The sequence below is a fragment of the Erithacus rubecula genome (assembly GCF_903797595.1).
Source record: "Erithacus rubecula genome assembly, chromosome: 28".
Classification (NCBI taxonomy): domain Eukaryota; kingdom Metazoa; phylum Chordata; class Aves; order Passeriformes; family Muscicapidae; genus Erithacus; species Erithacus rubecula.
In genome coordinates, this window is record NC_136680.1 from 2,582,427 (window position 1) to 2,605,208 (window position 22,782).

Below are 22,782 nucleotides of genomic sequence, written 5' to 3' on the forward strand. Positions count from 1 at the left end.
CTTGGCACAGCGACGGGAGGGAGCCGAGGCGAGGCGGGGAGAGCGGCCAGGCGGGGCGGGCACCGGGGGGCTCGGGAGGGCCGGAGCCACGGAGGCCGGAGCGGGGCCCGAGGAAGCGGCGGGGGGCGAGCGGGGTCTGGGTCCAGAGGGGTCCCTGCCCCGCCGCACCCCACACCTGTCCCGTCCCCGCCGCTCCCGCCCCGCCCCGGTCCTGGGCGGGGGCACCGGCTCCTGCTCCGCCCCGCCCCGCCCGCCCGGACTTTACCTCCCGGCCGGGCCCGCGCCGTTCCGGGCCATGTGAGCCGCGGGGCCGGGCCGCGGGGCCGCACCGGCTGCGGGATGGAGCGCAGGAAGGTCTTCGTGGCACTCGACGTGCTCTGCCTGGCGGTCGGTGAGGGCTCCGCACCGGCGCCCCCGCCGCGGGCGGCTCCGGGGCGGCTCCGCGTCCCGCCGGTGCCCTCGGTGGGGCCGCTCCCTGGGCTGGGGCCAGGTCCGAGGGAGGCACCGTGGCCGGTGCCGCCGGGCCGGGGGCAGCGTGGGCGGCACCTGCGCGGCCGATGTGCGGGGCTGCGGGCCTCCGCAGAGAGCCGGGAGCGGGCGGGCGGGCGCCGGCTCCTGCCTCAGCCCTACCGCGTTCCGTCGGGGGTCCCGGTTCTCGGGGCCGTTCCCTTTTCCGGGAATGGTCCCGCGGGGGGTCGGGAGCCCGGTCTGTCCGTGGCTGGGACTCTGCGGGAGGGTGCCGGGGCTCGGGCGGTACCGGGAGGTTTTCTCCGCCGCCGCCGCCCTGGCCGCCTGCCCGGCGCTCCGGGGGCACACGGAGAGGGGCCGGGGGCTCCGCAGCTCCGGGCCGGTGGGTTCGGAGCACCCCTTCTAGGACCCCCTCGCCCCCCCCAGTGCGGGTAAATGTTTCTAAAACTGCCGCAAGGAAGTAACGAATTAAGACGGACTAAAAATAAAGGCCCCGATCGGGATCGCGGCTGGAGCTTCCCTGTCTGCGGGGCTGGGAGGGGGGAGGTCGGGTCCCGGTGCCGCTCGGAGTGAGTTTCCCTCCTGTGGGCCGGTGCTTTATATTTTTAGGGGAGCTTTTTTTGGAGGATGAAATTATCCTGAAAGAAAATTGGTGTCTAATTTGAGCTGAAAATGGACGTCTGAGGTGTGCGGGGAAGAGGCGGAGGGACTGGGACGCTTCCCTGCCCCCGGCAGCCCGGCGGGGGCGGCGGGGCAGCTCCCGGTTCTCCATCGCCGCGCTCGCTCGGTGCGCGCAGGAGGCGGCGGGACCCCCGGGCGGGGACGGGCGGGGACAAAGGTGCGGGATCCCGGGAGATGGAGGAACAAGGGGAGGCGGAAACCGCCGGGAAAGGCGGAACTGGGAGAGGAGCCCGGCTTAAGGTGGCCTCCGGGGAGGGGGGGGCCGCTTCCCTGGGGAGCGTCCTGGGACCCGTCCGTGGCTGTTCCTGAGCAGGGATGGGGCAGGGACAGGGGCTCATTCCAGCGAGGGGCTGGCACGGCTGCTGTGCGGCACAGAGATCCCAAACCCCTCTGGATCTCGGGCACGGTTCTGTCCCGGGTGAGCTCACAGCTGGCCATGGCCGGGGCTCCAGCGTGCTGAGTGGAAAAGATTCCTTACCCAGGCTGACCCAGCCAACACAGCCTCTCTCCAGAGTCCCGAGGAGCCGGGGAAGAGGAGAGGCTGATAAAAACGAGGGCTATGGGAGGATGAGGGGAGCAAGCCAAATGCACTGGAGTCCCACTGTGCTTGGGCTGGGTCATGGACCAGCATCTCCCAGCACTGGCTCTCCTGGAGCTGCTGTGAGGGTTCTGCTGGGACCATCTCGGGGCCCTTCCCTGTTGTAAAACAGGTTTGCAAGATGCCTGTGCTCATTAACTTTATCAGCTCTGTCTTCCTAGGCTGAAAGACTGGGCAGTGTGAGGAGAGGGCACAGGATCAGGCCTTGCCACTGCTGTGCCTGGGGAGGAGTGGGGCAGCCGTAGAGGCTCTGTGGGTGCCCATTTGTGGCTGTCTCATGTGGTATCTGGGTGCTACAGGCCTCTGTGAGCTCTGATAGGGCCCTATCACTGTCAGGGCAGTGCACTGGTGGGTTCCAGTCCTTCTGCCCTGGGTACAGGTAGCTCAGGACTTCATTCCTGGGGGGGATCCTTAGGGGATCTCTCCCCTCCTGGGGGGAGACTTAGGGATGGGTGCTGCTCTGTGCTGGTGTGGAGCCTGCTGGCTGCTGTCCCCAGTCCTCACCTCTCTCTGCCTTGCAGCATCTCTGCCCTTCATCATCCTGACTCTGGTGAACTCCCCATACAAGCGAGGATTCTACTGCAACGATGACTCCATCCGCTACCCCTACAAGGCAGACACCATCACACACGGCCTCATGGCTGGGGTCACCATCAGCTGCACTGTTATCATTGTAAGAGCTGCCACCTCTTTTCCTCCAGGACAGGGTCATACTGACATGTTGTATCTGGTAGCTGGGGCCCAGCACAGCCACCTCCAGAGCTCTGGAAGGGCAGCAACACTCTGAGCTTGAGCTCTGCTCTGCTTTGGGACAGAAGCTCTCACTGGAGTGGGGAGAGCCACATCCCATGGAATTGGTTCCCTGCAGGGAGGGGGAGAGGGTCCCTGAGCTCCTGTGGCAGGTGTGTGCCAGGGCTCTGCCACAGAGCCTCCTGCACCCTTGGGAGCTGCTCAGTAGCCCCCAGCCCTCACCCCTTGCCCCCTGGTCTCTGCAGATCTCATCAGGGGAGGCATACCTGGTCTACACTGACCGTCTCTACTCCAAGTCAGAATTCAACAACTACCTGGCTGCCCTCTACAAGGTGGTTGGGACCTTTCTCTTCGGAGGGGCCATCAGCCAGTCCCTGACCGACCTGGCCAAGTACATGATTGGCCGTCTCCGGCCAAACTTCCTGGCTGTCTGCAATCCTGACTGGTCCAAGGTGAACTGCTCCATCTATGTGCAGCTGGAGAATGTCTGCCAGGGAGAGAGCAGGAACATCACCGAGTCCAGGTGAGCCATGGTGCCACAGGATGTGTCTCTTCCACCTGCCCAGCAGTGCTGGTCTCACAGTGACAGCCCCAGATGGGTATTGGGGTTCTCCTGTTGCAAAGCACAGCTTGTGGAGTGGGTGAGGGTCTTGTGGGGACCAGCTGGGGGCTGACTCATCCCTTTTGCCCCACAGACTGTCCTTCTACTCGGGACACTCTTCCTTTGGCATGTACTGCATGATGTTCCTGGCGGTAAGTGCCCCAGGAGGCCCCCACAGATCCCGTGCCCCAAGCACCCACCACTGGGCTGGCTGCTGACCCCTGCCCTGAGTGATTCCTGCCTTCTTTGCTGCCCAGCTCTATGTGCAGGCCAGGCTGGTGGGGAAGTGGGCCCGGTTGCTGCGTCCCACCATCCAGTTCTTCCTCATTGCCTTCGCCATCTACGTGGGCTACACCCGAGTGTCCGACTACAAGCACCACTGGAGCGACGTGCTGGTGGGGCTGCTGCAGGGGGCTCTCATTGCCGTCCTCATTGTGAGTGTCCCTGTGCAGCCTGGTGCTCAGCTGAGCTCCTGCTTGGGCTGGCACAGGCATCCCAAACCATCTTTCCTGTTGTTCTTTTCCAGGTCCACTACGTCTCTGACTTCTTCAAGCACCGTCCCCCTCGGCAGTGTGAGGAGAAGGACCCGGAGCGCAAGCCCAGCCTGCCCCTCACCCTGAGCGACCCCGAGCACAATCACTACAGCTACCGGGGCGCCCCGTGACCCCCGACTGCACAGCTGCCCCTGGCCGTGCTCCTGCCTCTGGGGACAGGGACATTGGCTCTGTATTAACCATTGGCTCCACGGCTCTGGTGCCTCTGGCTGACACAAGTGGGACAGCCCTGCCTGGCTCCCCGTGCCCGTGGTGCTGCCAGCACCCTGCCCGTGGGAAGGGGATGTCCTCACCCCAAGGCTGCTGTCCCAGCCCTCCGTGTGGAGGAAGGGAGGGAGGGGAGGGTGGCACGTGGGGGTGGATTTATTGGGCTGGCAAAGCACTCTGAGCGAAGAGCAAACTCCTTGGGAAGTCTGAGATTGCCTGGACCGAGTGTGTGTTGTCCCTGTCAAATTATCCAGCCATACAAGTACAAATCTTCACAGTCGCAGAGGGAGGAGGACAGCTGCTGGGCTAGCTATACTTTTTTGGAAAGGATTAAAGCAATCCAGAGCTCTTCTCTGCTCCATTGATTACCTTTAAGAGCAGTCCTGCCTGCCAGCAGCTGCTGTGAGCAAAGGGTGCCTGGGCAGGCTCTTCTCTGCCTGTGCCCAATTCTGCAGTGCTGGGAGCCAGAGCTCTTTGCTCCCTGCCTGCTTCACGCCTGGCTTGGGCAAAGGGATGCTCCAGCCTTTGTCCCTCCTGCAGCTTCAGCTGATGCTTTAGGGTGTGTGGTGGGGCTAGGGAGATATGTTCTGTGGTAAAGGAAAATAAATGGGGATGTGGAGCTGTCCAAATGTCCTGGGAATGGGGGAGCAATGGGTACAGAGCAGTCCCATCACTGACACGTGGCTGCCTCCAGCACTGGAGTGCTGTGGGTCTCTTTTTAAAATACATGCATTTTCATTATGATGTTGTTTTTAAATTAGATCATCCTTAAAGAATGTCTGTGTCAGGCCTGTTTCTTTTTTTCATGGATGCTCCTGGCCTTGGAGTGGATGGGCTTAAGTGTTTGGAGTTTCTTTTTCCCAGGGAAAGGTGTCTGAAGCCCCTCACCGGTAGATGGGGGCTGTCAGGGCTGCTTAGCCCTTCTCCCAGTTGCAAGGTGGGTTTGACCAGGGCTGTTGGGAGCAGCAGCACCCTCGAGCCAGGTGCTCCTTGGCTGTGAGGTGTCACATTCATGGGGGCTGTGCTTTGGCTGGGCAGCATTTTGAGCTGAAGAAAAGGTGTGGGGCTCCAAGACCCATCCCAGCCAGGTCCATCCTGTCACTGCCTTTGCCCTGACCCAGGAGCCTCCTCAGCATCACAGCCCTGCTCTGCGAGGGAGGAGGGAAAGCAGGGAGAGGCTCTTGGAAAAAGTGACGCTTTGTGCCTGCAGCTCCTTTGGCTGCTCTGGCAGCCGGAGCGGAGGGAAGGCAGGGAGGGAACTGAGAGCCTTGGAACTGTGACCTGTGTCCTTCTGCTGCCCAGGGGCTGTGCTGGGGACAGGTGACATGGCCAGGCTGGGGAGCCTGGGGGCACAGGGCCTCCTGACTGCTGGGAAGAAGTGATGGGGGCTGGGAAGCAGCACCCTGGAAGCCCGAGGGTCCCCTCAATCCCTTTGGGGTGGGGTGGACTGTCCCAGGTCAGCCCACACTCGGTGAGTGCAGCTCCTCTGTCCTGCTGGGAACAGCAGGAAGCCCCAGGCTGGCTGCGTGGTGTTGATGTGCTTGTGCAGTGTGGGTGACTCCAGTCTAGACAAGCCCTGATCAAAAACAACCTCCCTGTGTGGAGGGAACTCCCTTTCCCTGACGCTACTTTTCTGTTTTCTTCTGAGAGCCTTCTTCCCACAAGTACTTCCCTGCTCCCCCAGCAGGGTCCTTCCCCCATCCCAGCCCTCCAGGCTGGTTGTTAAATATCTGTTGGTGTAAAACAAAGCTGGAGGAAGTGCCAGGGCAGGGCAGCTCTGCCGCAGGGTTTGCAAACAAAGATCTGCAAAGTCTCAGCAGCTCCTGGAGTCGGGCAGTGAGGCACAGCCCAGGTTTGGGAGCTGCCTGCTTGATTTTCCTTTGGCCTGCTGCGGTGCCCAGCAACTGCCCCAGTTCCTGGCACTGCCTCGACAGCTCCTCTGCTTAGCCAGGAACGTGCCTGCTCCCTTCCCTTGAGATCTGATTGCGCCCCTTGGATGCATCTCTGGAAAAACCAGCTGGGCCACAATGCTGCAGTGTGTGGCTCTGAAGGGCAGGGCTGGCTGCTGCCTGTTGGAAGCTTGGCTGCTCCATCCCCTGGCTCACAGCTGTGCCCTGTGCCGGATGGGCTGAGACCTGACCAAACTCGTGGCATGCCAAGCCACATGTAAGCTGCAGGAGCTCCTGAGCCATGTCCTGGCACAGCAGCCTGCTCCAGGTGTGCTCCCTGGCCCAGGATATCCCACAGACAGGGATGCTGGCAAAGAGCTGCCTGGGCTGGCTCCTCAGCCCCATGGGTGCCAGCAGAGCACCTGGGGAAGGCAAAGCAGGTCTCTTGTATGCTGTGAAGTTTGGGATCCATCCTAGACCTGAATGCCACAGAACCCTGACTGCTGTTACAGCTTCCAGCTGGACTCTGCCTCCTTGAGGGTCTGAGCCCCTGGAAAGGCTGGGTTGGCCTCCTGGCAGGCTGGTACTGCTCCTGTGAGCTGAGGAGAGGGGAAGCAGGGTCCAGGGGTGGGATGAAGCCTGTGTGCCTGTTTCTTGGTTCAAGGCTTGAGCTTGCACCTCACCGGATGGGTCAGAGCTGGTAAGAGCTCTGTCCATCCTGTTTGGTGAGTCCCAGGAAGCCCCTCTGGTGTTCAGGGTGATTTGTGGCTCTGGGCAGTGTGATGACTTGTGACTGGAGTGTCCACCCTTTTAAGTGGGTGACTCAGGAGCTGGGGATCCAATCCTGGTTGTGCTGGGGCAGATTTTGCTTCGGGCTGAAGCCAGGCAGCGTTGGCCTGCGAGGCATGGCTGGGACCTGATGAGAGCCGTCCTGTTCCCCGGCGTCAGCAGCTCCACGCACCAAGCACTCTGCCAACACGCCTCCCTTCCAAAATAAGCTGCTTCTGGCAGCACACAGCCAGGATCTGGCTTCCAGCCCGTCTCTAGAGGGGGCCCAGAGCTGCCTCCCCCAACCTGTGCCTCCTGGCTTCTTCCCACCGTGCCACGCAGCATCCTCCCTCCTTCTCCCTGGCACCCGGGACTCGTGCCGGTTCCACGGGCTTGGATTGCCCCAGTCCCATCCCCGAGCTTCTCCTCGCTCTTGGCCTCTTTCTCCAGCCGAGCGGGGCAAGAGGCGGGCGAAGGGGCTGAGCTCCTCTGTGCCTGCAGCAGCTTCCAGGAGCGGGCAGCGGCCCTGCCAGGAAGGATGTTACTCATCCCCTAAACATCCCCTTCCCTGGACCGCAGCCACGGGAGATGCTGCGGCCAGATGCGCCCGAGGCTCTGGGGCCTGAGGTGGCCCCGGCTCGGGGACGTGCTGGGGGTCACCGATGCTATCGCAGCCCCGGGTGGGATGGGGGCAGCCCACGCCGCGTGGGCCTTTCCCCCTCGGCGTGGCGCGGTCAGGGAGGCGGTGGGTGCCGCACCGGGACACGCGGAGGTGGCGGCGCTGGCCTGGGGGAGTTGGGGGTGCCCGGCGCGGTGGGGACCCGGGGGACGGGTCCGGGCTGAGGTCTCCGATCTGCCCCGGGGGCATCGGGCCGGGAGCGGCACTGTCCCCGTCCCGCCGGGGCGGCAGGGGGGCAGCAGGAGCCCGGCGGAGCCCCGGTGCCCCGGCTGGAGGAGCCCAAGCTCCGGTGTCGCCCGCGCTGCCCGGCCCGGCCCGGCCGTCCTGCCCGGACGCTGCCCGGATCCAGAGGATCCCTCCAGCCTCTCCTCTCCTTCTCCTCCTCTGATCCCACCAGCGCTGCCTCCCCCACTCCCTTTAATAGACGTTTCCGCTGAAATGTGCCCGGTTCCACGGATTTCTTTGATCTCGCTAAGGGAAGAAGGGAGCTATAGAAGAAATTAAATCGGCGCAGAAGGAGGAAAGGCGAGAGGGAAAGCACTCTCGGGGGAGGTTGTTAAATGTCTCCTCTTTCTCACCAGAGCAGCAGGCAAGAAAGAACCTGTCCTCGCCGGTGCCTGTCCCGGGTCACCTGCGCTTGGCCGGGGATGTCCCTGGGCAGAGCAGGCGCTGGGTGGCACCGCTGGAGCCGCGCTGGCGTGCGGGGAGCTGGCAGCCCAGCCCGGGGAAGCAGCCAGACGGTACGAGCAGCAGTTTTGTTTTCTGCCGCTTGCCAGGGTCCGCGCAGAGCTTCAGCGCTGCCAGGGACGTGCTCTCGGGAAGCGCTTGGCTGCGGAGCCCCGGGCCCTGCGGGATGCCTGGCGCTGCCCCACCGGCCCTGGCTCTGCTCAGGGGCAGCTCTGATCCGTGGCTGCGGGTGAGGGGGATGTTCTGGTTGGGTCCTTTCCTGCCGCGCTCCTGCCATGGCATTTCCACCGGAGCAGAGCTGCGCTGCCGGGCCCCCGTGGCTGCAGGTCCCTCCGGTCACGGCGGGGGTCACCCTGCTGCTGGCAGCTGCTGTCCGAGCGCACCCAAGGCGGTGTGAGCCAGGTCGTGCCTGCCAAACCTGCGCCTCTCCCGTGCCGGGATGTGCAGTGTGAGCAGCCGTGGTGATGGATGGTGCTGCCAGAACCCTGGGACCAGGGATGGGATAGGATAGAGGGACTGCTGGTGAAGACAGGAGAGATGGCAGCCACATTCCGGGGCTGGAATGGCGTTTCCCTGCCCCTGCCAACATCGTGGTGATCCTGCAGCCAGCGGGGACAGCCCAGCCTGTCCCTAGTCCCAAATCCTGAATGGTTGAGGCCTCCCCCAGCTCAGCACAGTGCAGGGAGGCTGTCCCTGGGGCAGAAGGGATCAGTGGGATCCTGCCAGGGCCCTCGCTGAGCTCCCTGTTCTCTTCTTCTCCACTCAGCCAGGCCCTCACACATGTCTTGGCCCCCTCAGCCCATGGTGTAATGCTGGGAAGCAGAAGGGCAGGGGGGACAGTGTTCCCAGGCTGGGGAGAGAGGTTTAGAACAGAGATGGTGCCTCAGTCCAGCTCTAAACTGCTTTTTTTCTATTTTAATATTTTGCCTTAACATGACCTTGGCCAAATTATTTCCCCTCTGTTTGAGATTTATGGGCCTCTTCCAGAAATGATCTGTTCTGTCTACGAAAATAGACATCGTGCTGTTATTACATTTTAAAATATAATAAGGGTTGGAAGACTGCTCTTGTTCTGCTCTCCCCAGCAGCCCCCCTCTCTCTACAGAGCACAAACCCCACTGGTTGCAGGTGTGGGGTCAGGAGTGGTGCAGTGAGAACAGGGGCATCCCCAGCTCCAGAGTGGGGGACTGTCTGCCCTCAGCAGAGCTGCAGTAACAGGACATCTCCCATCTGAAATTGCAGCTGCTTTCAGAAAATCCCGGGGCTGCCAGCGAACAAACTGGGCAATATGGGGCTAAACGTTCAGGGCTTCCCACAGTGGGACTAAGGGTACTCCCTGGCTCGGGAGAGGCAGCAGAACCTGGCTCAAAGCTGGAAAATCCTGCTCCCAGCCCGAGGAGCCAGCACAGCCCATCACCCCCAGGACTGCTGAGTCCTTTGGGCAGGCGCAGGGCGGCCCTTGCACAGTCCTGCTCTATTTCACTTGGTTTGTCGAGGTTATAATTGTTATTGTTCTTTTCTTCCAGGGGCTGGAGGCAAGCTGCCTTTGCTGACGAGGGGCTCTGGTTCTCCCAGTCCTTACCCTGCCAGCTCTCTGGTCTGCCCCGTGAGCCGAGCCTTTGCTGCCTTTGGACGGCGACAGGACCATGAGGATGGAGCTGTGGAGAGGAGGAAAGGGCTGCTGGCCTGCTCCTGGATTAAGGTTAAAGAGGGGGAGAGGCGGACAGACTTCTCACAGCTGCTGCTCCTCAAATGTTTTATTTCCTGCTCAGTGTAAGCCTGGATTGACCTGCAGCAGCAGAAAATGTCGAGCAACCACCGATCTCCCTGGAAGGAGTAAAACCACCAGAAAATCCACGAGGAAACCCAAAAGGGGTTGTGTGCACCTCGGCCTTGGGGCTGGAAGCACGGGGAGCCCTGGAGGACGGTGACAGCGCTGTGGGGATGCGGGGGCTGTTGTAGGGCTGCTGGGACGGGGACATTAAAGTATCTGCCCATCCCAAGGGACATGGGGTGACGCCAGGGAGCTGGGGGCTGTCAGAGCCTTTCCTGGAGCTGACAAGCAGAGCTGGCACAGGAGCCTTTCCCAGGAGCTCAGCCTGGCAGAGGGATGCTGCGGCTCCCGCCATCACACGGTGCAGGGAATTCCCGGTGAGGTGGGACCTGCAGCCCGGGAAGGGATGTGTGGGTGGTGGCGGGTTCGTTTATTTTCTTAATTAAAAAAAAATAAAACAAAACACAACAAAGAGGGGGGCGGACACGGAACGGGACACGACGACTTCTTGTGTTTACCAGCAAAAAGCCCCGAAGCCGAACCGCTGCTGCCAGGGGCACAACCTCCCGGCTCCGTTTTGCGAGAAAGCCGGCGGAAAGCCGCGGGGCTGGGAGGGGCCGTGCCGTGCCCTGGGATCCCTCGTGGGGGGGCGGGAGCGGTCCGTCCCGGTCCCGTCCCGGTCCCCTCCATCCCCCCAGCCCCGCAAGGGTTAAACCGCGGCTCCGCCCCCTCGTTCGCCGCTCGGCCTCCCTTGATTGACATCCCGCGCTCCGGCCGGGCCCGCGCTGGCCAATGGGGAGGCAGCTCTGCGCTCCCCACGTGGGGGCGGCCGAGCTCTTCGCGCTGCCATTGGCTGGCGGCGGGGGCGATCGCCCGCACGGGCCAGGCCCCACGTGGAGCTGGCGCTCGCGCTCGTTCATTGATCGCGCTCCGCAGAGCGGCGGCCGCGCGGGCGGGGCGGGGCGGGGCGGGGCGGGGCGGGGCGGGGGCTCGGCCCGGCTCGGCTGCACTCGGCTGCACTCGGCTCGGCCCGGCCCGGCCCGGCTCGGCCCGGCTCGGCTCGGTTCTACCGGGCACGGCTCGGCCCGGCCCGGCCCGCCCCGCCGCAGGGGCGCGCGCCTGGGGCCGGGGCCGGGTCTGGGACCCGCAGCGCGGTGAGTCCCGTCTTGTTCCGTCCCGTCCCGTCCCGTCCCGGTTCGGTTCGGCTCGGCTCGATGTCCGCCGGCCGGGGTCCAGCCCCGCTTGGGGCTGGGTCGGCGGCGCGGCCGGTGCCGCCCCGCGGCCGTACCTGCGGCGGGCGGCGGCGGGGCCATTGTCTGCGCGGCGCGGGGGGCCGGGGCTGGGCGGGTCCGCTGAGCCCGGGGGAGCCCCGGAGCCTCGGTCCCCGCGGGAACGGGGGGCGCTGCGGGCGGGGCCGGGGCTCCGCCGCCCCGCTGCGGCTCCCGAAGCCCCCGGGCAGCGCCGGGAGGTGACCCCCGGGTTCTTCTGCAGGGCCTGATCCGGAGCTGGGAGCAGTTTCCAGGCCCCGTCCCGAGCCTGCGGCGGGGCCCGCGCGGGCGGAGGGTCCCGGGCCCGGCCGGTGCCAAGGATGTTCCCGCAGAACAGGCCCCCGGTGAGCCCATGCATGGCCCTGTCCCCTCGTGTGGCCTGCGCCCCCAAACCCCACTCCCCATCGGTGCTGACTAACTGCAGGCTGCTGTTTCTGTGTGTGCTGCTCGGGAGTGATGCTGTGGCTCTTCCCAAAGCGCTGCTGAGCCCCAGCGCTGCGGGTCTGGGCTCTGTGCGGTGCTGGGAGCGGGATTCCCCCGGGTGTGATGGTGGGACGGTGATGGGCAGGCAGGAGCTCAGCTCTGTGGTGCTTGGTGAGGACAGGCCACCAGGTCTGTGCCATGCCCAGTGCCACCCATGGTCATGAATCCTCTCTGGCTCAGCGGCCAAACTGATGCTGACAAGGGTGACTTGGTGCCTGGCTGTGACCAGTTTCCTCTCCAATAACTCCTCCTGCACGTGCTGCTCTCCCAGATGTGCCTGTAGCCTCTTCCCTGGGTGCAGGAACCCCCTGGGGGATGTGCCAGCCTTGTTGGGCAGCAGCAGTGACCCTGGAGCTCCCATCTCTGCCTAGGCCCATCTCCAGGCACCCTCTGCTGCCTCGGGAGCTGCTGTTGCTGCCAGTGCCATCCCCAGCACCCCCCAGTCCCTCAAGCTGACTTACCCAGAGACCTTGGATCGCATCAAGGAGGAATTCCAGTTCCTGCAGAACCAATACCACAGGTGAGAAGCTGCCAGGCTTCACATGCCAGCGTGTGAACTGGTGCTGGCCAGCAGCAGGCTCCTCTTGGGCAGCACTGTCCGGTGTGGCTGGTGGACTGGTCCCTCCAGAGGATTGCTGTGCCAAGCATCACCTTGGTAGCTTGAAATTTTTGTTTGAGGGGGAAACTCAGCCTTTGCCTGCCAGAAACCCCAGGAGGAGGTGCTGGCATCCAGCACCCAGATCTAGGCTGAGCCAGAGCCATCATTTAGACCTGGAGTCCCTCTTATCTGTGAGGCTGCTGTCCAGGATCACCTCCCCTTCCCCACACTGTGCAGGGCAGAGCAAGGTTTGAAATGCAGCTAAGCTTTGCAGCTCACTCCATTTGGGAAGCAGATGCTGGGGAGGGGGTTAAGAGTCCGTGCAAATTGCTCCCTGATGCCCAGATCCCTTTGCCGTCCATCTCCTCTTTATCAGCCCCTTCCCACCCTCTTTCAGGTGGTTTTCTTGGCTTGTGCTGGGAGATGGGATTGAAGCTGAGAGGAAGCTGAAGTGTGTGGTACACTGGGAGGGAGAGCTCGTGCTCTGTCCAGACAGGGACCTCCTGTCACTTGGAAGGACCAAGGGGGGGTTGCTCCTTCTCCTTCTCTCTCCTCTTTATTTTTACAGCTTGAAGTTAGAATGTGAAAAGCTGGCAACAGAAAAAACAGAAATCCAGCGTCATTATGTCATGGTTAGTGAGCTCCACCTGAAAGGAGATGGGTGGTGTGGGATCTCCTCTGAACCATCAAAGGACATGCAGGGATGCTTTGCCTTCCCCTTGCTTTTGGATTGTGTGGCCAGGCCCTGAGATTTGTTTCCTGTGGCTGTTACCGTCTGTTTTCTCCCAAAAAGTGCCGTGGTGTTGGAGCAGGAGTTTCTGCTGCAGCTTGTGGTGGCAAATCTGCTCCTTTGTGGGTTGTCCCCATTCCTGCAGGAGTCCTGGGAGGGCTGTGTCCATCCTGTGGGCTGCAGACATGTGCTAGAAAAACCTCTGCTTCTGGGAGAGGAGCTGGGAACTGTGTTGCCCCCATGGCCTGGCCACACCATGACTGTTTGTGGCCAGGCTGACCTGGTGTGCCAGCACCACGGAGGACTTTCTGCTTGTGAGTTCCCCTGGTGTCCAGAGCTGATGCTGCCTTCTCTCCCTCACAGTACTACGAGATGTCCTATGGGCTGAACATCGAGATGCACAAACAGGTGAGGCTGGCTGGGTTGGGAGCTCTGTCCACCTCCTTGGTCCCAGTTCCCTGGCCCCACTTTGCCATCTGGGATCTTCAGGGCTGCCCCCACTGACAACATGGGAAATTGCTCCCTGCTGTAGCCCAGTGCTTGTGGGGGATGTGCTTTTCTTGTGCTTTGTGTTTCTCTGTGCCACGGCCTTGGCTGCCTCCTTAGCTCTCCACACACACATCTGTGCTCTGGTTTTGGGTTCAGGGTGCCCTGCCTGGTCTGTGATGCTCTTGTTGTGCCAGGCAGAGAGCAGTGGTGGAGGACTTGTGCTTGCATAGCTGCTCACACCGTTTGTGAGTGGCTGTGGGGTGACTGTTGTGAAGGAGACTGGCATCTTCCTCAGGGCAAGGTGGGCTGCAGGATCACCTGCAGCAGGCTGATGGGCGCTGGCTCCACACCTTTGCAACTGCCTGCTGCCCACTGGCCCAGGGGAGCTTTCTGAGGAGAAAGTGGTGTGGGTGCAGGCTGGGCTCTCCTGGCTGCACATCCTCCCTCGCTGCTTCCCCATCCCTCCCTCCCTCCCTCCCTCCCTCCCTCCCTCCCTCCCTCCCTCCCTCCCTCCCTCCCTCCCTCCCTCCCTCCCTTCCTCCCTCCCTCCCTTCCTCAACTCCCTCCCTCCCTCCCTTCCTCCCCTGTGCCGAGCTCCGGGTCACCAGCTGCTCTGAGACAGAAGGTTTCTTCTCATCTATTTTTAAAGAGGCTGCGGAGGAGCCTGGCGGGGCGCTGCCGCCTCCCTGCCCGCCCCGCGCTCCCGCCGGCAACTGTTGCGTGGGCGCCGCTCGGGTGGGCACCGGGGCGCTTCTGCCCCCAGCCCAGGGCAGGTTGGCACCCACTCCTGCCAGCTCTGCCCGCTGGGAGGGTGTTCTGCCCCTCTTGGGTGCCCTCCTTGTCCCTGCTGAGGTTGAGGTGTGAGGCTGCCCTTGTTCGGGACGATGCCAAGGGAGCCCTGGAGGGCTGCGAGCTCCTCTCCTCTGGCTGCTGGTTCTCTCCCAGCCCTCTCGGGCTCGTGTTTTCTGCCAGCCCCAGGTGCCGCTGGCCGCCGGCCAGTGAGCTGTCGGCACTTTTAACAAGGGCCCGTAAGTCTGCTCTGACAGCCAGCGGCCATTGTGCGAGGAACGGGAACTGCCGGCGCAGGAGCCGCGGGTTATCGCTGCCCTGGGGGGATTGGGTCGCTGTCTCTCCTCCCCTTCCCCCAAATCCTGCTCTGCTCATGGCCACAGGCAGATCCTGAGCGCTCCTGGCCGCCCCTGAGCCCCTGATGGCCGTGGACAGAGGCTGGGCAGGGCAGTGTGGTGTGGCCTCTGTCCTTGTCCCGTGTCCCCGGGTGCTCAGCAGTGCTGGCAGCAGTGAGGACCAAGGCACGGGGTTCTGCTCTGGGTTTGTTTGGAGGAAAATGGGGCTGGGGGCTCGCTGTGGTGTTCTGGATTTATTTGGAGGGAAATGGGGCTGGGGGCTCACTGTGGTGCTCTGGATTTGTTTGGAGGAAAATGGGGCTGGGGGCTCACTGTGGTGCTCTGGATTTATTTGGAGGGAAATGGGGCTGGGGGCTCACTGTGGTGCTCTGGGTTTGTTTAGAGGGAAATGGGGCTGGGGGCTCGCTGTGGTGCTCTGGGTTTGTTTAGAGGGAAATGGGGCTGGAGGCTCGTTGTGGTCCTCTGGGTTTGTTTAGAGGGAAATGGGGCTGGGGGCTTGCTGTGGTGTTCTGGGTTTGTTTAGAGGGAAATGGGTCTGGGGGCTCACTGTGGTGCTCTGGGTTTGTTTAGAGGGAAATGGGTCTGGGGGCTCGTTGTGGTGCTCTGGGTTTATTTAGAGGGAAATGGGGCTGGGGGCTCACTGTGGTGCTCTGGGTTTGTTTAGAGGGAAATGGGGCTGGGGGCTTGCTGTGGTGGTGCAGCTCTCCAGGCAGCCACAGGCTTGGCAGGAGAGGATCAAGACAGGAATGAGCAGGAGACGTTAATTTTTTTTATTGTTGCTTTGTTTTTGGCATGGAAGGGGCCTGTAGCTTTCTGTAAAACCACCTCCCCGAATCTGCCTGGCCTTGGACTTGCTCACAGCGAGCCAGAGGGGAGGCGACGGTGCTGGTGGCTGGGGGGGCTGCAAACAGCGTGATCATTTTTCATGCTGAGAGCGTTAAAGTGCCAGTAAATTGCACATTAACGAGTGCGAGTGAATTGGAGGCAGCTCTCCCCAAGGAGCTGCTGCCCATCAGTGCATTAGGGAAGAGAATCCATCACTGCTGGCCCCGGGAGACAGCTAAATCCTTCCCAGAACTGCCGGCTGCCAAATCTCCTCGCTCCCCCCCTCTTCCTTTCTTTTCTTTCTCTTTTTTCCTCCATCAGAAGGGGAAGTGAGGGCAGGTGCCAGATTGTTTCTGTGCTCTGGGGCTGGCAAGAGCAGGTCGGCAGCTGCTCTGAAGGGCAGCATAGAGTGTCCCTGGGTCTGTGTCCCCACAGCAGCCGGGCAGTGCTGTGTCCCTCACCCTGGCACTTCAGCACCCGCACCAGCTGGGCGTGGGAGATGTGCCCAAGGTCCTGGCAGGGACATTCAGAGGGCAGTTCTGTCCCTGGGGCCCTTCAGCCTTTGGTCTCCTCTGGGGGCTGATAAGGGGGTCTGGATTCAATCCCCTCCTCTCAGCCCTGTTCTGGGTCCACAGTGTTTTCCTCCTCCCCACCAGGGTGGACAGGGAGCTCCTTGGGGCTTGAGACAGCATCTTACCTGGTCTCCTGTGCCCAGGACATCCCCTGCCCAACCAAGAGCAGAGGCATCCCTCCCCCACCTGGGTTTAGGGAGAGCTGCTGATCTCTGTCCCCTCTCCAGTGCTGGGGACAGGTCCCATCATCAGGGGCTGGAGCCTGTCCCTGCAGCCTTTGGGAATTTTTGTGTCTGTGAGGCTGGGGATGACTGAGTGTCTGTGCTGAGTGTCTGTGCTGAGTGTCTGTGCTGAGTGTCTGTGCCCTCCTCTTGCCCGAGCTGTGCCAGGGTGGGGCCAGTGGGGGCCCTGGAAGCTGGCAGGGGGATGCCATGAGAATATGGGGTTCTGGAAGCTGGCAGAGGGATACCACGGGAACATGGCACAGCACAGCACGATGCTGCTCTCCCTCTCCATGCTCTGTGCTCTTGATTGCCAGTGGCACTCGAGTGTTGCAGAAAAACAGCAGCTGGAAGGAGAGCACCTCTCCAGGGCTTCCTGTGGGCTAGGAGGGCGGCAAGTAGTGGGTGTGGTGCTGGCAGGAGGCTGCGAGGAAGGCAGGGGGGAGCCTGCAGGGGCTGTGCTAGGGCTGACCCCTATGGCATGGACCTGGAGGCTTCATGTCCCTGGGAGGGAGGAGCTGGAAGCCGTCCCAGGGCTCTCAGGGTGGGGATGGAGGATGCTGGGTTTTGAAAGGGTTGTTGTTAGGAACAGGAATTGTCCTCCCCAGGGTGTTTCTGCTCTGTAGTGCTGAGCAACAGCCCTTGGGGCTGAGTGTCAGTGTCTGAGAGTGCCCGGGCCAAGCATGGGGAGAGGGCTCTCCTGGTTCTCCTGGCAGCACTGGGGCCCCTCAGCAGGGAATCTGTGACCTCTGCTCTGCCCCGTGCCCTGACAGGCTCTGTCTCTCTTCCCCTGCCAGACGGAGATCGCCAAGCGCCTCAACGTGATCTGCGCCCAGCTCATCCCGTTCCTGTCTCAGGAGGTGGGTGAGCCCTCGGGCCCCAGCCAGCTGTGCAGAGCTCCTTTGGGGCCCAGGGAAGGAAAGGAGCCTGCCCAGCCCCACTCTTGTCTCCCCACAGCACCAGCAGCAGGTGGTCCAGGCTGTGGAGCGAGCGAAGCAGGTGACTATGACCGACCTGAACGCGGCCATCGGGGTACGTCAACCCTCTGCCCAGCACTTCCCACCACTCCAGAGCCAGGGCTGAGGGGCTCTGTCGTGATGGCACCTCCCAGGCTCCTGCCATCCCTGGGCTGAGCCCCCTCCAGCCTCTGCCCCTCGTGCCTTCCCCCACTCATGGCTGAATCGAGGGGAGGAGAGGGGCAAACCAGGCTGGGTTGGGGGTTGCCAGCAGGACTCTGGGGGCAGGAGATGCAGCTGGGGGTGGGGGTGGTGGCTGGCACATGTCCCTGTGTCCTGACGCCCTGTGGGTGGAGGGGGGTCACCACCATCCCCCCTCAATTATTCCCTGGAGATTGCAGCAGGTCCCTGTCCAGCCCAGGGTGGGGAGGGGTCTGTGAAAGGGACAGAACATTACTGGGGACACCCTGGGTGCATGCTCTGCCCCTCCACACCCAGACCCTGTTGCTGACTGACCCAGGGCTGCCTCTTGCCCCTCACTTGCCCAGCAACTGTGCTGGCACAGCCCTTGGACTCTGCTCTCTCCTCTCCAGCACCAGCTGCAGACCCAGCACCTCTCCCACCATGCTCCCCCCATCCCGCTGACCCCCCACCCCTCTGGGATGCAGCCCACTGGCCTGGCTGGCATCAGCAGTGCCTCAGGGCTGCTGGCACTCTCGGGGGCACTGGGGGCCCAGGCCCAGCTCCTCGCCAAGGATGACCGAGGAGTGCATGACACAGAGCCCAGGGGTGAGTGTGGGGGGAGCCAGAGCTTGGGGTGGCTGGATCTGGGTGAAGCTGGGAACAGGTGGTGCTGGGCCCTGGGGCTCCCTCTGCTCCCCATGCCCTTCTTACCTGGACACTTCTTGGGGTGGGGAGCAGGGCTGGGTGGGGACCACTTGTCCATTCTCAGGGTTGCCAGCTGGGCTGGAGGGGCAGGGGGCTTGCAACTGCAAGGGGTTTGGGTAGGGGGCATCCTCCATTGACCAGCACCCCTGTGGGAGGGTAGTGAGGTGGGCTGGGGGGGTCATCCTTTGGGGGGGGCTAGGACCACCCTGCTGCTGTTGTGCTGCTCTGGCCCTGCTGTGAAGTGGGTGACTTTGCTGGGGCGCTCTTGGAGGTGACACAGCGTGTTCCCCTTTCCCTCCTCCTCCTCCTCCTCCTCCTCCTGCTGCTCCTCTGCGTTGCCACAGCAACAGACCGAGACCCCGGCCCTGTAAGTGCCTTTTTCTTCTCTTGCACCATTCTGTGGTCAGCACACAGGGCTGGGCTGGGGCCCTCCATGCTCCTGGAGTCAGCCCTTGGTGCTGTCTGTCCCAGGAGCTGGGCAGAGCATCCCCAGCCACTGACACTGTCCCCCCATGGCAGAGCTCCCTGGCACTGTCAAACGGGGAGCGCGCACGAGCCATCGCCGAGTACCTGAGCAGCAGCAAGAAGAGGAAGGTGGAGGAGAAGGACTTTGTTACAGACTATGTGAGCCCAGGGCTGGGGGGCTTGGGGGGACCCCATCCTCTCCTGTGGGGTGATGAATGGGGCTGCCTGTGCCTCTGGCACAGCTCCAGGCAGGAGTGAGGGCGGCTCCAGCCCCTCTGGCTCCAACTGTGCTCTTGTTTCAGGGCAGCGATGCAGACAAAAGTGAAGACAACTTGGTGGTGGATGAGGTCAGTGTGCTGGGACAGTGGGAGGGGTCTGGGGTCAGTGTGTCCTTGGACACTGGGAGGGGTCTGGGGTCAGTGTGTGCTGTCCATCTCTGAGGGTGGGGCTAACAGGCTGCTCCAGGCAGAGGTGGGCATCACAGGGAGGTGTCAGTGCTGACCCTCACCAGCAGCAGCAATGAGCCCCAAGGCTGCCAACCTGGCCCTTGCTTGAGCTGCGAGCTCCCCATGACCTGGGACATCCCTGCTCTCCTGCCTTCTTTTCTCCCTGCTGATTTCCTTCCCCTCCCCCAGGACCCCTCTTCCCCGCACAGTGTCCACTCCTACTCATCCCGGGAGAATGGGGTGGAGAAGGTCCCACTGGGCAGGAAGGAGGCCATGCCCCTCAGTCCAACCTCCATGGCTTCCTCCAGCAGCACGTCCCCCTCTCGGAGCAAGGATGTGCCCACGGTACGTGTGACTCACCTGGGGCCTGTGCTTGTGTCCCTGTGGCCCAGGCTTGCCTGACAGAGCAGCCAGACTTGGGTTCCCCACCTCCAAACCCACGGGGCAAAGTGCTGGAGGGACAGGGAGGGGGTCCTGCTCCATTAGATCTCAGCTCAAATCCCCTCCCACAGACCCTTCAGCACTGTCTGGGCTGGGCTGTCATTGAGGGAGAGCTAACAGGGACCTCCCTGGCAGCAGTGTGCTGCAGTTGCCACCTCCCCATTCTGTCCATTCTGTTCCTGGCAGGTGGAGAAGGCAGGGACGCCCAGCCTGAAGTCCAGCACCCCCACATCCCAGGGTGACACCCTGCCAGGCTCCAGCAGCGCCCAGCAGTTCCGCCCCACCACTGCCAAGGTCCCTGTGGACCCCTTGGGTGAGCTTGGCCCCGCTGGGACCTGAGTGGGTCCCTAAGCTCTGTCTCCAGGGCCCCATCCCTTCACTCTGCCTCTCCCCTCCAGCCCTGGGCCTGAGGAATCCACTGGGAGTGCAGAGCCCCTACTCAGCTGCCTTCGGCTTGGCTCACCCTGCGGTCAACGGGGACGTGGCCGGGACTGGCGCCTACGCCAGCCTGCACCTCATGTCCCCGCAGCTCAACGGGGCTGCGGGAGCTGGAGGCTACGGGCGCTCGCCCCTGGTGTGTGACCTGCTCCCCTGGGGCTGTGGGGCCATGGAGTGTGAGCTGCTCTCACCCATTGTCCCCTCCAGGTGGGCTACGACCCGCACCCCCACATGCGCGTCCCAGGGCTGGTGGCAGGAATGCAAGTGGGGACCTCGGGGAAACCGTAAGTGGGGCCGGGCTGGGCAGGGCATGGGGTGGCTTGTGGGGCTGGAGCTGGGCTGTGTGGACAGGCTGGGGGAAGCAGGGATAGGGAGCAACAGGCTGGGGAAAAACAGGGTTGTGTGCCCAGCTGGCATCACCGCGGGTGTTCTGCTCACAGCTCTGACTCCAAACCCTGCCGGGACATGCATTGCACTGTCCACTGTCCAGGCAGGATTCTGCTGTGCTCTCACTGCTCTGCTCCCCTCCAGTGCCTACTCCTTCCACGTCAGCGCCGACGGGCAGATGCAGCCGGTGCCTTTCCCCCCCGACGCCCTCCTGGGCTCCGGCATCCCCCGGCACGCGCGGCAGCTGCACACCCTGAGCCACGGCGAGGTGGTCTGCGCTGTCACCATCAGCAACTCCACGCGACACGTCTACACCGGGGGCAAGGGCTGCGTCAAAGTGTGGGACGTGGGGCAGCCGGGCACTAAGACGGCCGTGGCTCAGCTGGACTGCCTGGTGAGGAGGAGGAGGATGAGGAGGAGGAGGAGGAGGAGGAGGAGGAGGAGGAGGAGGAGGAGGAGGAGGAAAGGCTTTGGGCTGGGGCTGGCAAGGGGAATGTGCCCCTGTTGCAGTGGAGGGGACAGAGGGGCCTTTCTCACTTGCAGTGAGAGAAGGACATGTGTCTCCTGCAAGCGCCATGTGCTCATCATCTCCTTCTTGCCTTGCCCTGTTGCTGTCCCCCCGTTCAGAACCGTGACAACTACATCCGTTCCTGCAAGCTGCTCCCCGACGGCCGCAGCCTGATCGTGGGGGGGGAGGCCAGCACCCTGTCCATCTGGGACCTGGCAGCCCCCACGCCCCGCATCAAGGCTGAGCTCACCTCCTCTGCCCCCGCCTGCTACGCCCTGGCCATCAGCCCTGATGCCAAAGTCTGCTTCTCCTGCTGCAGTGATGGCAACATCGTGGTGTGGGACCTGCAGAACCAGACACTGGTCAGGTGAATCTGGGACAGGGGGTAGCATGGCAGGATTGCTGGGGGCTCCTCAGGCCAGGGACTACTCAGTCCGCTGCAGCATGTCCCTTCCCTCCCTGTGTCTAACCCTGGCCATGGGACAGTGCCTGTCCTTGCAGCTCCTCATTGCTGGATGCTGCCCTGCCCACACTCCCTGCTGCAGGTGCTGGCTGCCCTAACAGCTGTGCCCTTGCCCTCTCCATCCCCCTCTTTCCCAGGCAGTTTCAAGGCCACACAGATGGTGCCAGCTGCATTGACATCTCCAACGATGGCACCAAGCTGTGGACAGGAGGGCTGGACAACACCGTGCGCTGCTGGGACCTGCGGGAGGGGCGGCAGCTGCAGCAGCACGACTTCAGCTCCCAGGTAGGGCTGGAGCCCCCTGGCAGCACCACGGGGCCAGGTGGCGCCTGCTGGGCCACTGTGTGAGCCTGTCTGTCCCCTCAGATCTTCTCCCTAGGCTACTGCCCCATGGGAGAGTGGCTGGCAGTGGGGATGGAGAGCAGCAACGTGGAGATCCTGCACGTCACCAAACCCGACAAGTACCAGCTGCACCTCCACGAGAGCTGTGTCCTCTCTCTCAAATTCGCCTCCTGCGGTAGGCACGCCTCTCCTGGCCCCCCTTGCTCTGGAGCCTCTTGGATGCCATCTCTACTTCTGTCCGTGTGTCCCAGAGCTTGTTGCACTGGGGGCAAGCATTTGTTCTGGTAGCCAGCCCTGTCCCTGGTGGATGACAGTCAGAGGAGGGGTGTCCATCCCTCTTGGAGCAGTGCTGGCTGCTGGAGCCAAACTCCCCTTTGTGTTCCCTTGGCTCATGGTTGGCAGAAATGTGGCTGCCTCTCTGTGCTTCACAGCCTGGGGAGGATCTGCTGCTGGGATCCAGCTGCTGGGTCTGGTTTGGTGACATGAGTCTGCTTTGTCCCTCCACAGGGAAGTGGTTCGTGAGCACGGGGAAGGATAACCTGCTCAACGCCTGGAGGACACCCTATGGAGCCAGCATCTTCCAGGTGAGCAGCCAGCAGGGCTGGGGGTTCTTGGGGGGTCAGGCTGCCAGGAGCTGCCCACTACAACAGCTCTAACTGTGTGTCAGCCCCATAAACTCATCCCTGCAGCCTCCCCAAGGAGTGGGGGCTGGCACCTTCCTCTGGGGCTGCCTCTCGTGCTTACCCCTGTTCTCTGCAGTCCAAGGAAACCTCCTCCGTCCTCAGCTGCGACATCTCCACGGACGATCAGTTCATCGTCACCGGCTCAGGGGACAAGAAAGCAACAGTTTATGAGATCATTTACTGAGCCCCAGAGGTGCCAACTGCAGGACAGGCAGGTGTCCACGTGGATGGACAGGTGGACTCTACCTGCCCTGCTGCTGACTTCCCAAAGAACATGCAGCCAGTGGCTGTGGCATCCCAGCTGGAGGAGAGCAGAGAGGGGTGGAGGTGGCCCTGGGACCACCTGGAATCCTGCAGGCTGCTGCTCGGGGTGGATTTCCTGGGGACTTTCTCCTTGTTTTGTTCTTTGTGGGTTTCTTTCTAAATCTAGACTGTGGGAGTTGGAGATGGGGAGGGGGGGAAGGTCTGGCATTGTTAGGGGTTTTGTTTGGGTGCTTTTTTTATTTTTGTTTTTAACCTTTTTGTTGTGGGGTTTTTATTTGTTTAAGGCTCTGGGCCTGCCAGGGTGGATGGGCTCTGGCCTTACTTCCCTTTGTGCCTCCCAGGGGTGTATTTAATAATAAAAACAAGCAAAAAAACGGCAGCTGGGTTGTAGCCTTGATGCTCTGTGGGGCTGGGAGACCATGGCAGGAGCCTTGTCCCTTTTGGTCACAACTTGCTGCTCCTTTCCTGTGCTGAGGCAGGTCAGAGGCAGCTCCTCTGTGTGCAGAGCTCCTTG

The 22,782-nt window shown here is 62.5% G+C and overlaps 2 protein-coding genes across 4 annotated transcripts; both read left to right on the forward strand.

Annotated features, from left to right (window-relative positions):
• The first annotated feature begins 110 nt into the window (after positions 1-110).
• Positions 111-4,635, forward strand: PLPP2 (phospholipid phosphatase 2). 2 transcript variants are annotated; one of them, XM_079328376.1, is made up of 6 exons: positions 111-490; positions 2,269-2,420; positions 2,743-3,020; positions 3,193-3,250; positions 3,356-3,532; positions 3,625-3,913. In XM_079328376.1, the coding sequence occupies exons 1-6, from the start codon at positions 340-342 to the stop codon at positions 3,760-3,762; spliced, it is 954 nt and encodes a 317-aa protein (XP_079184502.1). In that variant the 5' UTR covers positions 111-339; the 3' UTR covers positions 3,763-3,913. The 2 variants fall into 2 exon arrangements, with proteins under 2 accessions (XP_079184502.1, XP_079184503.1); XM_079328377.1 differs by having other exon boundaries at positions 161-391; positions 3,625-4,635.
• A 6,024-nt stretch (positions 4,636-10,659) lies between these two features.
• Positions 10,660-22,647, forward strand: LOC306813109 (transducin-like enhancer protein 1). 2 transcript variants are annotated; one of them, XM_079328210.1, is made up of 21 exons: positions 10,660-10,810; positions 11,148-11,268; positions 11,779-11,927; positions 12,574-12,637; positions 13,099-13,143; positions 16,785-16,847; positions 16,945-17,019; positions 17,537-17,732; positions 18,176-18,198; positions 18,351-18,455; positions 18,599-18,643; positions 18,932-19,087; positions 19,370-19,496; positions 19,582-19,757; positions 19,829-19,905; positions 20,153-20,402; positions 20,636-20,883; positions 21,117-21,264; positions 21,346-21,496; positions 21,829-21,905; positions 22,081-22,647. In XM_079328210.1, the coding sequence occupies exons 2-21, from the start codon at positions 11,245-11,247 to the stop codon at positions 22,186-22,188; spliced, it is 2,307 nt and encodes a 768-aa protein (XP_079184336.1). In that variant the 5' UTR covers positions 10,660-10,810; positions 11,148-11,244; the 3' UTR covers positions 22,189-22,647. The 2 variants fall into 2 exon arrangements, with proteins under 2 accessions (XP_079184336.1, XP_079184337.1); XM_079328211.1 differs by lacking the exons at positions 21,829-21,905; positions 22,081-22,647 and having other exon boundaries at positions 21,121-21,264; positions 21,346-21,490.
• The last annotated feature ends 135 nt before the right edge of the window (positions 22,648-22,782 follow it).